Here is a 16,614-nt window from a genome sequence, read left to right on the forward strand (position 1 = left end):
TGTTTAGGTTCAAGGTAAAATACGAACACAGTCATAACGTCATACCATACGTTACTTATTGTTGGAGATAATCTGAAGAAAAATCTGTCTTTATACTCAGTAGAATACAGAAACTTTCATTTCATTTGAAATGTCAAAATATATCATTATGCTATCATATTTCTTCTACACGCTATTTCAAAATTAAAAAAAAATATTGATCAATCCGGAATATAAGACATAATGAAAATACTGCATGAACTGACAGACTAATTCCTGGAAGTCTAAAAGGTATCTAATAAATGAACTAATGCTATTTTGCTGAAAATGTCGTTATTTTGATTTTTCATATTTTAGTCCATTATATTATTCTATTATTCGTATTTCAGAATGTCCGCATTCAGCTTTGCGACCGTCATTGTTGCCTTTGTAGTCAGTGTTTATGGAAATGATTGTAAAGAATTCAAGCTGACGCCATCAGACCAGTCTCTTATTGATATGATGAAGCATTACTTGCATACTTCGCGGAAAGCGGACTGTCCAGTAACACATTCAAAACAAGGTAAGTCTCTGTAGTAGCCAGTACTTATGGTCATGACTGTACAAAATACAGCCTGACACTATCTGACCAGTATCGTATTCATATGATGAAGCAATATTTGCATACCTCAAGAAAAGCAGATTGTCCTGTAACACCTTCACAACAAGGTATGTATTTGTTGTTAGTACAAATACAGCATTCAATTTGCTTTTGTGAGCGCATAAATTAACAATCCCTCTTTGAATTGATGCGACAGTAATAACTAATGTTTAAATATCAATTAACATCAAAAAGTCCAAAAATACAAGTTCACCCTCAGTCAAAATGTCATAATCAGTTATAGGACACAACTGATAAAGTTACAGAGCAGACGTGTATACATGCATGAAAAAAACGCGAAAACATTCAATATTCTTTCAAATGAATCGACTTGGTGTAAATATAATCATTTTTTTTCTGTATATTTGTATTAAAAAAAACTTGTATTTACCTATTAAAATGAGCATTCAAATGAATTTTCTGCACTAAAAGATTTTTATAGACTGTGTTTGCGTCAAATCATAATTGTAATCGATAGCCTGTGACAAACATATTAAGGTAAGCCATTCGGTATGTTCAGCAATGATGACGGATTAAGCAATTTTGATAGTCATCTTTAAGAGCATACGATACAGTTACAGGGGAGGTAATGATGTTACTAACGTAAAGTGTTATTTTCTCGACGTCAAACAATGACACATCGGGAAAAGATGCATTTTTCGTCTAATTTTTATCATTCAAACCGATTTAATTTGAAAACGAGTGCATGGACCCCTATTTATTTAAACGACATTTTGTTTCATTTTGCAGGGAGATTACGTAGACCAAATTTATAAAACTGTAAATAGTCATTTTTTTTTTGAAAAAACATACAGCAAAAAAATACGTTTTTGTTTTCCTAATGCATGACCATTTGATAGAAATGAGTTATTTCTGAAAAAAAAATCAGAATTTTTAGAATACTTATAAAATACAGAAATTTCAAATTATTTAACAAAAAACAGGGAAAATACGGCCACAAATCCGAATTTTAAGCACATATACAAAATTTCGACCTCATTTAACTCAAAAAGTAGCACATGAAGGTATATTTTTTATTACATATTTGAATACGGGATCAAAATTGTATCGTATGCCCTTAAGATGGTTTTTACTGTAAATTTACCATTTACTTTGCATATTTAAGATATTGGTGTGACTTATGTTAGATGGGGAAAGAAAATGTGTCCTGAAAATTCGGACATTGTGTATACAGGTATGATAGTTTATTTTATTGTTATTATTTTAAGTAAATTATAGTCTGACACGTTACTTCATATTGATGAAAGCGCTAGAGAGTAAAAGCCAGTTATTATCGATTTATCTTTAAAAATTAGAAGCTGTAATATATCATTTATTAAAGTACAAGTTTAACCCCATCATGTGCATCAATATAAAAATATGATAATGCGGCATTGTTAGTTACTCAATTTATTTCACTTGACCGGGAGAAGTTTAACCGGTTCGCTCATAATACTCTAGTCCATCTATAGTTAGGGGTTTTAGGATTAACTCAAAAATGAAGTGTCCAGGCATTCTTTTATAAATTCCTTTGATGACACTGATAGGTGATTAGAAATCAGTAATCATTATAACGGCAATCATCCTTATCACACACATCTTCACATGGACTGTCTTTGTGCAAATTAAAACGTAAGCTCCGCCCGATCAGTTGAAATAACATTGGTAATAGATACTCACAAGGCCTTGTTTACAAACACTTTAGATTGACAATTAATTCCTATACCATAATTTTTTTCAACCCTTTTCAACTTTACTTCTAATTCTGTATTTTTATTTTGTAAATTTTTACGTTTTCGGATACGATATCATATTGTTTAAAGTGACATATAGGTCCAATGGGCCGGGTGTAAATATAAAACTGCTATGTATATAATTGTATAAATGTATGTTGTGATACACATGTCACTATAATAAATAATTACTTACTTACTTACTTACTTACTATTTATTATTTAATTATTTATTTTAGTATTTTTTATTTGATCTAATATTGATCACTATATATTTATTGCATACAGTATGTACCAATCAGAAGAGCATATGCATTTAGTGTTATACAGAAAACTCTTCTAAAAATGGGCGATTCCCAATGACGCATGTTTTTAAATGGACTTATCCCCTATAAATATATAATGTGGTAGTTGGGGAAAAAATTCAATACCCGTATCTTATCATTTCAAACAAGAAGATGTATATTTTAGATATATTAACAATATTGTTACGTTTTATATTATGAGGTTGATGTCTCGTTAAGAATAAAAAACATTAAACAAATAGTCTACTTCCCATTGAGAAAGTTTCTTATCGGTTTAAAAAAAATAACTTTTTTTGTAACAGTGTGTTTCAGGTTTCAGTTGCATCTTAATAGTCCAGTCAAACTAAGATTCAACCCCAAACTAATTGCAACAGAAATTGTTTTAGTTCTAATCTATAGCATTATGCCCTTTATATACACAGAAAAAAGTCCCATAAAATCTAACTTGTGGAAAACTCAAAATCAGCATTTTTAATTTCCTATGGAAATTAACATTGGAAGGGGAAATAACTCTTGCAATAATTAGTCTTTTTTGGTTAGTTTTTGGATTTTTTTTCTTGAAATTTATATGAAGTATGATACTTTGATGGGTGTATAAGTTTGTATTGGATTAAATTATATAATCTCCTGTTCATGAAATGTACAAAACCAAAGTGTTATGGGTAGTTTTAATTTTTTCGTGCATTTTTCATTTAAGAAACTTGCAATTTTGAAGCTTTGTAACAATTTTGAAAAATTAATGTGAAAATTTGGTATTGTTCATATCTGTATATTATATTTTTTCAACAACTTACTTATCTAAAGAATCTTTAAACCACAAAAAGAAGAATACATGCTTAATATTTTTTTATCAAATTTGAGATTCTTTACCTTAACATGTTGAAAAATTCAATAAATGGTCAACTAATCAATTACGAAATCTAGATTATAACTTGATAAAATATATGAAAACACCTTTAGAGTTGATTTTTATACTCTAAAGAACGCTAAAAAATCAAGAATCAAAACATTCTGTTGAGTAGAAGCGGAAAAGTTATAATTTTGTATCAATTTTTCTTGATCTTTCTGCCTTTTTTAAAAGAGTTATCTCCCTTTTCAATGCAAATCTCCATAGGAATTTTAAATGGTGATTTTTTTAGTCTTCCTCAAGTTAGATATAATGGGACTTTTTTCTGTGTATATTTGGGGTATAATGCTAAAGATTAAAACTTTAAAATCTTCTGTTGCAATTACTTTTGGGTTAGGGAAAAATTTATGCTAGATTGACTGGACTATAAGGAAGTTCGCTTGTCCTGTTGTGGGATTTTTGTCAGATTCTCGGAATCCTTTGTTTGTTATTCATTTGAATGCCGTAAGAAAAAATTGCTCATTGATCCCCATTTTGTGATAAATCTTTTACATGTTTAATTATACGCCATCTTCAAAAGTCGTATAAAATTCTAATTAGTTTTTAAATTGTTTTTGAGAACTTGAACTAGTCAATGATAAAGCTATCTAAAGTCAACAGAGAGTATTTTCCCGCCAAAATTTCAAGGGCTAATGCCTCGAAAACAGGCACGTTTACTTTAAAAAAAAAATCTCTTTGGATTCCTTTAACAATCCCCTTTCAATATAAACTAGTGTTTTGGAAAGTTAATTATTTAACTACTGAGTAGCGAACTCCCTTCAGATATGACATGGCTAGTGTACATATAAGGTTAGTGTTATTGAAAAAATACTTTATTACAAACAATTTCTGATTCAATTTCTTTTTCATTGTAACGTACAAATAGATAATCTGAATAACAAGATTTGTCATAAGATAATTAATTCTAACTTATTCAGGTCAGGCCGGAGGTAATTTTTACACTAACAAAGGAGGAGGTTCAAATTACCTCTGTTTACCCAGTGATCCTGAAAATGGTAAAGCATACTCATATGCTAATGATGGACTATATGGCGCCGAGTATGAGATACATTCCGACACTAAGCCATCTGGTTTACCTGCTAGTTTGGGAAATAAAGAGGTCCCGTGTGCGATGTGTAGACGAAAAGGAAAAGTTTCCGTTTTAATGATACCAGGTAATTTTGTTATGTAATTTGGTCATTACCTAAATATTCTTGAGAAATATGAAAACAAAATGATAAGTTTCTTTATACCTAGATCGTAACCTGATATTGTTTATAATATGGTTCAACATGAAAGATGCATTGAATGCTACGTAAAATAGCCTGTTCTGTATTTAGGGAATCAAATATATTATATAATACAATATATATCATATATTAGTAGATATTTCATACATTTTTTATTTAATGTTTTTTTAATTACTTTTTTTTCAAAATAAGGGAGGAAGTCCTGCTACAAAGGATGGCAATATGAATATACTGGCTTCTTGATGAGTGAGCATACAACTCATAACAATAAAGACTTTATCTGTATGGACGGAAAGGCGGAACCATTGGACAGTCGATCTTCCAACGAAAATGGTGCTTTGTTTTATCCTGTCAGAGCGAAATGTGGCAGTATGAGGTGTCCTCCATACAAAGATAACACTGAAGTGCTTTGTACCGTTTGTACAAAATAAAATTGAAATAATGTTCTCGGTTTTTTTCTTCATTTGTTTGATAAGTAAATGTTTCGAATGAAGGGTATTCAACAGTCCTAGAAATAAACGTCACAAGTAATATATAAAACCGGTTTCGATGCCGTGTGTGATAATTTTGTGTTTGCTGGTTTGTTAATATTGAGGATAAAAAGTCATGATTCTCCTGTGATTCTCTTTCTTCATAAGAGGAATTCTGATTGTTTTCTCTTGTTGTTTTTATCATTTTGTAGATTTTCCCTTTGATATTTAATGATTTAAAAATAACTATCCCTAATTTTTGACAACAGATTTAATATAACATATTAATTCAGTTCTACGTTATTTATTAATTATAAATCATACAAAGGCCGTAATAGTTAAAATAATTCTTTATATATTGTGTGCGTTCAAAGCCTTCATCAGAAAAGCTTAAATTCAGTCATTTCAAACGCAAAACGTATAAATACGTAGAAAATTTATAAGCTTTACTACCAAATGTTATTTAAAAAAAGCTATGGGGAAGATAGAAAATTTCTTTAGTTACCAATAAAGAATTTAAGAAAAACAAACCATGTAACAAAGATTATTTGCAACAAAGCACTAGCTACTCTTTCTTTTAAGACGAAACACGCATCTGGCGTAGGTTTAAAATTTGACCCTGGTATCTATGATGATTTTGTTTATATAAAACCATCGCAGACTTACATTTAACCAGCAAAAGTATCGACCCAATGCTACTAATTTAACTTCATCACAACTAATGTATATGTACAGTGAACGAATATTTACAATCAAGATGTTATCATGTTCTCCTAAAACCATTCGGTACCATAATAGCTGCTATATGACTTTCGTTCGTCTCTTTTGTCCTAGTGTCTGAAACAAAAGGTGCTGATAACTTGAGTATTCCTAGCAATATTCAAATGAAAGTGATACAAATAGATTTTTTTAAGAAAGAAAAAAACCTACTGCTTGTGAAGTAACTGGGTAAATAGTTACCAGTACCAGGTACCAGTATTATAATTTAGTACGCCAGACGCGCGTTTCGTCTACATAAGACTCCTCATATCAAAATAGTTATAAACCAAACAAATACAAAGTTGAAGAGCATTGAGGATCCGAAATTCCAAAAAGTTGTGCTAAATACAGCTAAGGTAATCTATGCCTGGGATAAAAATATCCTTAGTTTTTCGAAAAATTCAAAGTTTTGTATACAGGAAATTTATAAAAATGACCACATAATTGATATTCATGTCAACACCGAAGTGCTGACTACTGGGCTGGTGATACCCTCGGGTAAAGGTGATTTTAAAATAAATTAGAACTGTATTTAGATAAACTCCGAATGGGCACTTTAGTTTATCTTCTTTTGGAATGGAATTGATATACATGGGAAGTGAAAAAGACCTTGGTCAATGGCCAAAGGTTAAGGTCATTGTTACTTAACATAGACAATTTCAACAATTGGTGTACGGATAGTCATTTAATCCTCTTTTGTATTATTTGAATGAAATTGACACAAACAGAGGCTTATAGGAACGGAAAAAAAGCATAATGATTTTGAAATCAACACATGTCAAAGGTCAAGGTCAATGTTACTAAAATAAACAGAAAGTTGATTTCTGAATGGCATGATACTTTGAATTTTGACAATATTCATACAGATGAATAATGAACAGGAGTAGTACGGGTTATTTTTTGGTAGCTTACATATATTTTGAGTTTGCAGTTTGAGGACATTATTGTATAGTGTCCAAATTTTATTTGGTTTAATAAAGATATTATGAACTCGTCATATATATCAGCCTAAAAATTGTGTACACCAGAATTGCGCTAAATACAAAAGACTCGTTAGCGAGGCTTGAATCAAAAATGTGTTAAAGGGCAAAATAAAGTTCAAAGTTGAAAGGCTTTTTGGGCTTTTTTTTTAAAGTTTTCAACACACAGCTGATATAATTAATTTCCGAAACAGAACATCCTTTGTATTTCGACAATATTAAAGTAGTTACAGTACCTCAAAATAATATTAACAAGAGTGCACGCGTTGAAATGTCTCGCCTTTTTTTACTAATCATTGATAATAATTTGATAGTCCTAAATATAAAACTTCATTACAACTGTCACATAAACTGAACATTAACCAAGAAAATCAAACATTGACCAATGAAACATAAAAATGGGGGCATGGTCAGATGAACCATGCCAGGCAGGCATATACAGCTAACAATTCTTCAATACAACAAATATAGTTGACCCATTACTAATAGTTTAAGAAAAACAGACCAAAATACAAAAAATCAACAGAGCATTGAACCGTGAAAATGAGGTCAAGGTCAATTAAAACCTGCGTGACTGACATAAATATCATAAAATATTTCGATCCAGCAAATGATGTTGACCTATTGCATATAGTTTTAGAAAAAAGACAAAAAATCAAAATCATCACTTTGACCACTGAACCATGAAAAAAAGTCATGGTCAGATGACATGTACACTAAATATAGTAGACTTATTGCATTCAGTATAAGAAAAACAGACTAAAATACAAAACCTTAACTATAACTACTGAACCATAAAAATGAGGTCAAGGTCAGATGACACCTGCCAGTTGGACATGTTCACCTAACAGTCCTTCCATACACCGAATATTCTAGACCTATTGCTTAAAGTATCTGAGATATGGACTTGACCACCAAAATATGACCTTGTTCACTGATCCATGCAATGAGGTCTAGGTCAAATGAAAACTATCTGACGGGCATCAAGACCTTGCAAGGTATGCACATACCAAATATAGTTATCGTATTACTTAAAATAAAGAGGAATTAAAATTACAAAAAATATTAAACTATTTTTTCAAGTAGTCACTGAACCATGAAAATGAGATGAATGACATTGGTCGTGTGACTGACGAAAACTTCATAACATGAGGCATCCATATGGAAAGTATGAAGCATCCAGGGTTTCTACCTTCTAAAATATAAAGATTGTAAGAAGTAAGCTAACGCCGCCGCCGTCGCCGCCGCCGGATCACTATCCCTATGTGGATCTTTCTGCGACAATATTCGCAACCTCGACAAAAATGTCAGAAAATTTCAATTTTACTAGATTGAAATATTCTTTTTAGTGTTATTGACCTTATTTTTAATGCATGAATTATTTATATATGAGTTCTTGGTGAAAAATACATGAAATTTTCGGTCGAAAAAACATGACGATATAAAGCTATTAAGAGTAAAATCTATTTATATTTAATTTTTAAACCCTGAATAAAATAGGCTGGTTTAATTTTTTAATTTTTATTTGGATGGAGAGTTGTCTCATTGGCACTCACACCACATCTTCCTATATCTATGTAACAATTTGACTGCACCAGAGGCGCAATACGACAATTCATGTCTCATCATAATTATCGAGGCCAAAATATCTAAAAACAACTAAAACTTAAATCCAACTTTGAAGAGCTGATCATCCAAAAGTGTTAATCCCTGAACTCACAGTTCAGCAGCAGAGGCATTGACCCAGTGGTAATAAGGATTTAATAATACCATTTTCACTGCACCAGTTGCGTGTTTCGACAATAATATCTCTTCAGTGATTGTTGAGGTCAAGATACTTGAAAACTAAAACTTAAAAACTAACGTTTAACAGATACTTATTCATTGAATACAGACATTGTTTTCGAAAAATCTCTGGATACGTTTTGGATAATATATAAATCATCCAATTTTCAAACATTTATTTGGGGCCGCGGTGGTAAAGTGGTCCGAGTGGTTGAACTAATATATCATTAACCTGTCAACACTGGGGTCGTGCGATAGAATTCATGTGAGTTTTTACATTTAAATGGGGTATACTTCGTAAATGGAATTTTATTATTGTAAATGCTAGACAACAACTCCTAAATAAATTTTAAAATGGTACGAACAGTTGTGAGCTTGTAGTGAGGGATTGATAGTCTTTTGATGCATCAATGGCACATATGGTCAAGCAAACAAACAAACATTCAAAAATCTTTTTTGTTTGTTTTTTAATTTGTTTTTGTTTGTTCAATAGACATGAATGACTCAGATCACATGTGTAGTTCACAGACAACCGTGTACTGTGATGCCATATGCATACTTTTACTTGTATAAAACTTATCCACTTTATTTTTAGTGTAAAAATGATATTAAATATTTATATACAAACTGTTATTGTAAAAAGTCATTCGAAAGATAATCGGTAGTAATTTTTGAACTGCTATACAAATGTCTAAAATAAGATAGAATGCATTTGATTCGACAATTGATTTTGATGGACGGGGTTTCTTTGTAATTATTTATGAAATAACTGGTACACCAAACGTTATTTACGTTTGACCTCTAGCAAATATTGAGCTTATATTTGATTGTATTGGTAAAGATGAAATTTATGAATAAGAGTGAACCGTTTTGTTACAAGAATTTGACAAATTTTGATTCAAACAAGAAATGAATATAAAGCGTATGCATTACCAATACTAAAAATAGTTTAACGACCACATCAGCCATTGTTTTTCAAATACAAATATATTACTTTTGACACGAATGTTCTTCGATGCAAAATTCCGAGTACATATGTTTACATAGCTCCTCAAGTATTTCCGTATATATAAATATTTGGTTTTCAATTTGTTTGGATTTCACCTTTCTGAACAAAGCTTAATGCCGAAAAGTTCTCGAGGCGCACCATAGTCATAAAGTGTTAATTTTCATGACTCATTCGATAGGTGCACAATTAGGTAACGTTAAGGCGTGTTAAGATATTTAAATATTTTTAGCAATAGTATATTTGATACATTCGGAGTATCTTCTTTATGTCAAGTCGTGATAACTATTCAAAGTCATATGAAACGAGTGATTGGTGAAAAATAATGTTTATCCAATTTTTGAACCAATGCATATACAATCAGATAATTGGTTTATTTCAGTGACAAATCCATGCACATTGCCATCATCGGATTTTTTTTTCGAGAGGGTCACGTTAAGGTTACTTACGGAATACGGAAAGGTGTCGGCGAATTGCTACCTGAGAGCAAACAATTAAAAAAAAGTAAACTTGTTATAAATGTGGTCAATTTAAAGAATTTTCGTCAGAAAAAGTATACGTACATTAGTTTGATAATGATAACTATCCATTTTGTTATATAAAAAAAAACATGCATGCATAATTTTTAATTTGAGGTTTCATATGACTTTTACTGATATATATTTAACTTCCTCTCTTGAACCATGCAAAACGCTTATTATCTGTCTTAACATGAGGGCCGCAGAGTGTCCGGTGTAGCTGGTGTTCCTTCTGTCTGAGTTGACTAAAGTTAGAAATTTTGATTTTGTCATTTGATAAGGGACTTTTCGTTTTGAATTTTTCTTCAAGTTCGGAAAAAAAATTATCTCTTTTACTTTTAAATTAAATCAATGTGTAAAAACGGTTAGAGTGTTAGAAACTACTATTACATTGATTAGTTAATCTATTCTAGAGTTAAATATATTATTATGTTTATAATATAAAAATCTTTAATGAAAAATGTTAATAGTCAGGGTAATTACAAATGGTCGGGCTGTATAAGTCTGTTTATTTAAATATTTGTTTACATATATCTGCCTTTTCTTTGAAATAGTTTACATTAAATAGAAATACATGTATGTTTTGAAAAAACATAAACAGCTGGTACATTTGGATCAATACAAATGTGATCGTATATTCTGGCCATGTTCTCATATTTTGTGTAGGAATGTTATATCATTTTCATGATTAGATAATAGTGCTATTGTATGCATTGATATTTTTCATTCAGAGAATTTCATTCCAAATTGTTTATGTTTTGTAATGATATTTCTTTTTTTACCTTATTTAAATCCTTTCATCACATATAAACCACACAATCGATTCGATTGATGCCAAACATTTTTTGAACACGGTACGATGCACTGAAAAAAGTTAGTATAAACTTTAAACAGTACTGCAAAATTCCAGATACAGTACTGAATTAATCAGTATTATAATGAAACAGAACTGAGAAATTCATTAATGAAACATTACTAACGCAATCAGTACTAAAACATTACTGACGAAATCAGTACTTAAATATTACTGACGAAATCAGTACTAAAACATTAAAAACATTGAAACAGTACTGACAAAAATCATTGCTGAACGTATATATTAATCAAATGAACCGTTTTCGTATAATAATAAACAGTACTGAATTAATAGAAAGTATAACATTACAAGTTTTTAATCTTGCCGAACAGTACTGATATGTACGAGGGAAAAAATATACAAAAAACACGTGGGTAAATTCTTGGTGGTGTATAGTGGACTATACTAGTCCGTTCTTTATTTATGTTTTTCATTGTTTTTTGTTTAGTTTTGTTTGTTTCGTGTTCCTATTCTAACATCAAACTTTATTTCAATAAATTTTACTGTTTGTTTGTTTATTTTACACTGGCCAGAGGATTAGGGGGTGGTTTAGATCACTCAAAACATTACCCCCCTGCCCCTTTATTGCTCCATTCCAAAAGAACCTGTAGCCGTTGCTAGATTTGTGTTTTGTATGTTTTAATATTAATGCTATTCGTTCTCATTTGTATGTTTCGAAGTTAATTGTGGCATCTGTTTTGCTGAATTGTTGTTTAGGAGTCAGTGGAAGAACGCTCCTTGAGCAGGATATGCATGCTATGTTCAAGCCCAATAGGGGCTCTATTCTATGATCTACGATAAAACATATCAAAATTACCGAAACCATTTGATAACGCCGTGGGGATGCATTGCACTTACATTATGCTTTTTATTATTTTTTTGTTAGTTTTAAGCAAATTTGATTATCGATAAAGAGAATCACAAATTATCACTCTCTTGTGGACAGTTTTCTCATTGGCTATCATACGGCATATTCTTTTTTATGATTTTCAGGGGTAAACAGGTTTTCGGTCATGAATTACAACCAGTCTAAAATTTTTATACTGGTCATCGTTTAAGATGACATAGATATATTTCTATTTGTATCCAACTGTGAGTTTTTCAACAGATTTGTATAGTTCATTTATATGTTGAACTGTTACACCAATGTCCAAGGTAAAGGTGTTGGAACAAGTGGAGCAGGATCTGTTTACCTTCCAGAGCACCTGAGATCACCCCCAGTTTGTGGTGGGGTTCGTGTTGCTTAATGTTTCGTTTTCTGTGTTGTGTCAAGTGTACTATATTTTGTCTGTTTGTCTGTGTCTTTTTTCATTTTTCAGCCATGGCGTTGTCAGTTTATTTTCCTATCTATGAATTTTGATTGTCCCTCTAGTTTCTATCGTCCCTCTTTTGTGTAGTAATTTATATTTGTTCCGTATAACTTATATGCAATGCTTTTTTCCGAAATACAAAGATATTAAGGTTTTACGATAAAATACTAGGTAATAGACGAACACAGGTTACAAAGTCATACCATAGTTTACTAACTGTTATACAATATAATCATAATACCTTTGGTTTGTTTTATATATTCACTGGAACATTCTGACAGATGAATTCCTGGAGGTCTTAAGGTAAAACAACCATGAACTTAATGTTAATGTATTCATAGTGTAATAATTTTGATTTGTTATATTTAATTCCATCAAATAATTACAATTACTCCATTTTCAGAATGTCCACATTCAGCTTTGCCACCGTCATTGTTGTTTAGTTTAGTTTAGTTTAGTAGATGCATTTGTAGTCAGTGCGTATGGACATTATTGTACAAAATACAGCCTAACACCATCAGACCAGTCTCTTATTGATATGATAAAGCATTACTTGCATACCGCACGGAAAGCTGACTGTCCTGTATCACCTACAAAACAGGGTAAGTATTTGTTGTTGAACAAATACAGCATTCAATTTGCATTCGTGAGCGCATAAATAATTGACAATCTAGTTTTGAATTGATACGACAGTATTTAACTTATGTTTAAATCTAGTTAATTTACATCACAAAGATGTAAATAAGAAAAAAAACCACTCAAACAAAGTGAAACAAACATACCGACCTCCAAGAAACATTCTAGGTAAAAAAAAAATGCAAGTTCAACCTCAGTCAAAATGTCATAATCAGTAACAGCACACAACCGATAAAGTTACAGTGCACACCAATTTTTATACTGGTACATGTATGTAAAAACCGCGAAATCATTTAATATTAGTTCAGATGAATCTGCTTGGTGTAATCATATAACCATTTTGTTTTATTTCTGTATATTTTTATTTAGAAAATTTGTATTTATCAAGAAAAATGAGCATTACACTGAATATTCTGCACTTAAAAAATATAGACTGTATTTGCGTTAAATCATTATTGTAAACGATAGTCTGTGACAAATACATGGAAGGTGAGCCGTTCGGTATGTTCTTCAATTACGACGGACTTAACAATTTTGAAATACATCTTTAATATAAAAAAAGAAGATGTGGTATGATTGCCATTGATACAACTGTCCACAAAAGACCAAAATGACACAAACATAAACAATTATAGGTCACCGTACGGTTAAGATGGTTTCATACTGTAAATTATCAACTAACTTTGTATATTTAAGATGTTGGTGTGACATTTGTCAGATGGGGAAAAAACGTGTCCTGCAAATTCGGACATTGTGTATACAGGTATGTTTTTTATTATTATTATATTTTAAAATCAGAAGCTTTAATATATCATTCATTAAAGTACAATGTAACCCCATCATTTGCAACAATGAACACATATGGTAGTGTGGCATTGTTAGACATTCACATGGCCTTGTTTACAAATAATGTAGAATGACACTTAATTCCTGTACTGCCCAAATTACTTTTCATCCCTGTTGTTAATAAATAAAATGCATTCAGCATTCTTTTATTTTTTATTTCTCGAGAAATCTAGTTTTGATCCATATGGTTATTGCAAACAGTATGTATCAATCAGAAGAGCACATGACTTTAGTGTTATACAGAAATCTCTCTCAAAAATAGGCGATCCGTGATGATGTATATTTGTTAATGAACTTATTCCCTATACATATATAATTTTGGTAATTGTGAAGAAATTTCTCTACCCGTATCTGTTCATTTCAAATAAGAAGATGCATATTTTAGATAAATCACAACAAAAAAATAATTATATAAATAATCTACTTCCCCTTGAGAAAGTTTGGTATCCTTTTAAATAAACTCTTTTTGTAACAGTTTGTTGCAGCTTTCAGTTGCATCTTAATATATGACATTGGATTCTGTGTAAGGTTGGTGTTATTGAAAGAAATACTTATATAAAATAAACCATTTGCTAATGCTTAACAACCTTTAACACAAATTCAAAGTAGAACTCATCTTCTCTACCACTTACATTTTAATACTAGGGATGTCAACTCGGGCAAGATTTATTATTCGATTACTCGTAGGATTTACCGAGCGATACTCGAGTACCCGATCGGAAAAACATTTACAAAATGGAAACACAAAATTAAATCCATTTTATATATTGCCTTTCGTTGTCTTCTTGTCGTCAAATCGTCAACATTATGACCTAGGAGTAGATTATAGTCTCAAGGATGATATATCCTAACTAATAGCTCATTTACTACATGTACTTATCATGTTAACTGGTAATTATCTATTCATGTTAACTGGTAATTATCTATTCATCTTAACTGGTAATTATCTAATCATGCTTATATCTATAGAAACATAATTACTCAAAGAACAGTACTGCAAAATTCCAGAGTGTCGATATAGGGTGACACGAATTTGTTCTTATTTAAAACTATGACTTGTCAACCTTTACTGGCACGTAGCGATTTCTCAAATTTGTTCGGTAACTAACAGTCCTCCTAACGGAAATATATGCTCTCACGATGCAGAGTTGGGAGAGTGACTTAGAGTAGCTAAAAGTGTCAGCCTTGTAAAAATGTTCTTGTTCATATATCCTACATGTACCCGTGTTCGGAGGAATTTTAAATGACAATTTAACAAAAACTTTTGAATCATAATTGAATTTTAACTTGTTTTGAAGAATTCATAATTTCCCGGGAGTTGCTCTCAATGAAACATATTTTTTGTTTAAACTTAAGAAAGCAACAACATCATAAAAGGAAACCGATCAGTCGAGTATCATTTTGGTAATCGATACTCGGTACTACCGAGCGATACTCGAGGAATCGTTGACATCCCTATTTGATACATACGATTTCGGATGCAATATTTCATTTTAAGTCATGGCTATGTCAGTTTACTTTCGATCTATAAGTTTGACTGTCCCTCTTGTATCTTTCGCCCCTCTTTTGACATTCTCACGTACAAATAGATAATCTTAAAAAATACATTTTGTCACAAGATAATTTCTTTTAAATTATTTAGGCCAGGCTGGAGGTAGCTATTATAACAATAAAGGAGGAGGCTCTAACTACCTCTGTTTACCCAGTGACCCTGAAAATGGTAAAGCATACTCCTATGTTAATGAAGGATTATATGGAGCAGAGTATGAGATACATTCCGACACTAAACCATCAGGTTTACCTGCTAGTTTGGGCCATAAGGAGGTACCATGTACTGTGTGTAGACGGAAAGGGAAAGTTTCTGTTTTAATGATACCAGGTAATTTTATTATGTATTTTGGTTATATCCTAAACATTCTTAAGAAATATGTAAAACAAAATGGTAAATTGTTTACCTAAATCGTTATATCATATTATTTATAATATAGTTCAACATAAACAAGTTATCGAATGCTACGTATAAAACCTGTTCCCTATTAAAGCAATCAAAAAAGTATAACTGTGTTTTAAAATATTAGTACATATTTCATACATTTTATATTGTATGTATTTATAATTACCACTTTTCCTAAATTAGGAAGGAAGTCCTGTTACAGAGGATGGCAATCCGAATATAATGGTTTCTTGATGAGTGAGCATAAAAGTCATAACAATAAATACTATATATGTATGGACGGAGAAGCAGAACCCTTGGACAATCGATTTTCCGAAGAAAATGGGGCATTGTTTTATCCTGTTAGAGCGAAATGTGGAAGTCTGAGATGACCTCCATACAAAGATAATACTGAATTTCTTTGTACCGTTTGTACAAAATAAATATGAAATAATGTTTCTTTTTTACTTATTTGACTTGTAAAAGGGTGAAGAGTATTCAACAGTCTTTAAAGTTAACGTAACATGTAAAAACCAAAAATAAACAAGCTGCTATGATATCGTGCGGTTTGTTGATATTGAGGATAACAAGTAGTGATTGTTCTGTTATTTTGAAAAAAAGGTACTCGTACAGGCACATAAAGTTATTTTTTATTATTGCTTCGAGTTTTCCCTTTAGTATTCAATGATGTAAAAATAATATCCCAATTTTACCAGAATGGA

General features: G+C 31.0%; 1 protein-coding gene across 1 annotated transcript; it reads left to right on the forward strand.

Moving 5' to 3' along the window:
- Positions 1–626: 626 nt before the first annotated feature.
- On the forward strand, positions 627–16,284 carry LOC134722503 (uncharacterized). Its single transcript, XM_063586123.1, has 6 exons — positions 627–687; positions 1,746–1,814; positions 4,482–4,718; positions 4,986–5,213; positions 15,602–15,838; positions 16,097–16,284. Exons 1-6 carry the CDS (start codon positions 627–629, stop codon positions 16,282–16,284), a joined length of 1,020 nt encoding a protein of 339 aa, XP_063442193.1.
- Positions 16,285–16,614: the final 330 nt, after the last annotated feature.

The sequence above is a fragment of the Mytilus trossulus genome, chromosome 6, assembly GCF_036588685.1.
Source record: "Mytilus trossulus isolate FHL-02 chromosome 6, PNRI_Mtr1.1.1.hap1, whole genome shotgun sequence".
Lineage (NCBI taxonomy): Eukaryota > Metazoa > Mollusca > Bivalvia > Mytilida > Mytilidae > Mytilus > Mytilus trossulus.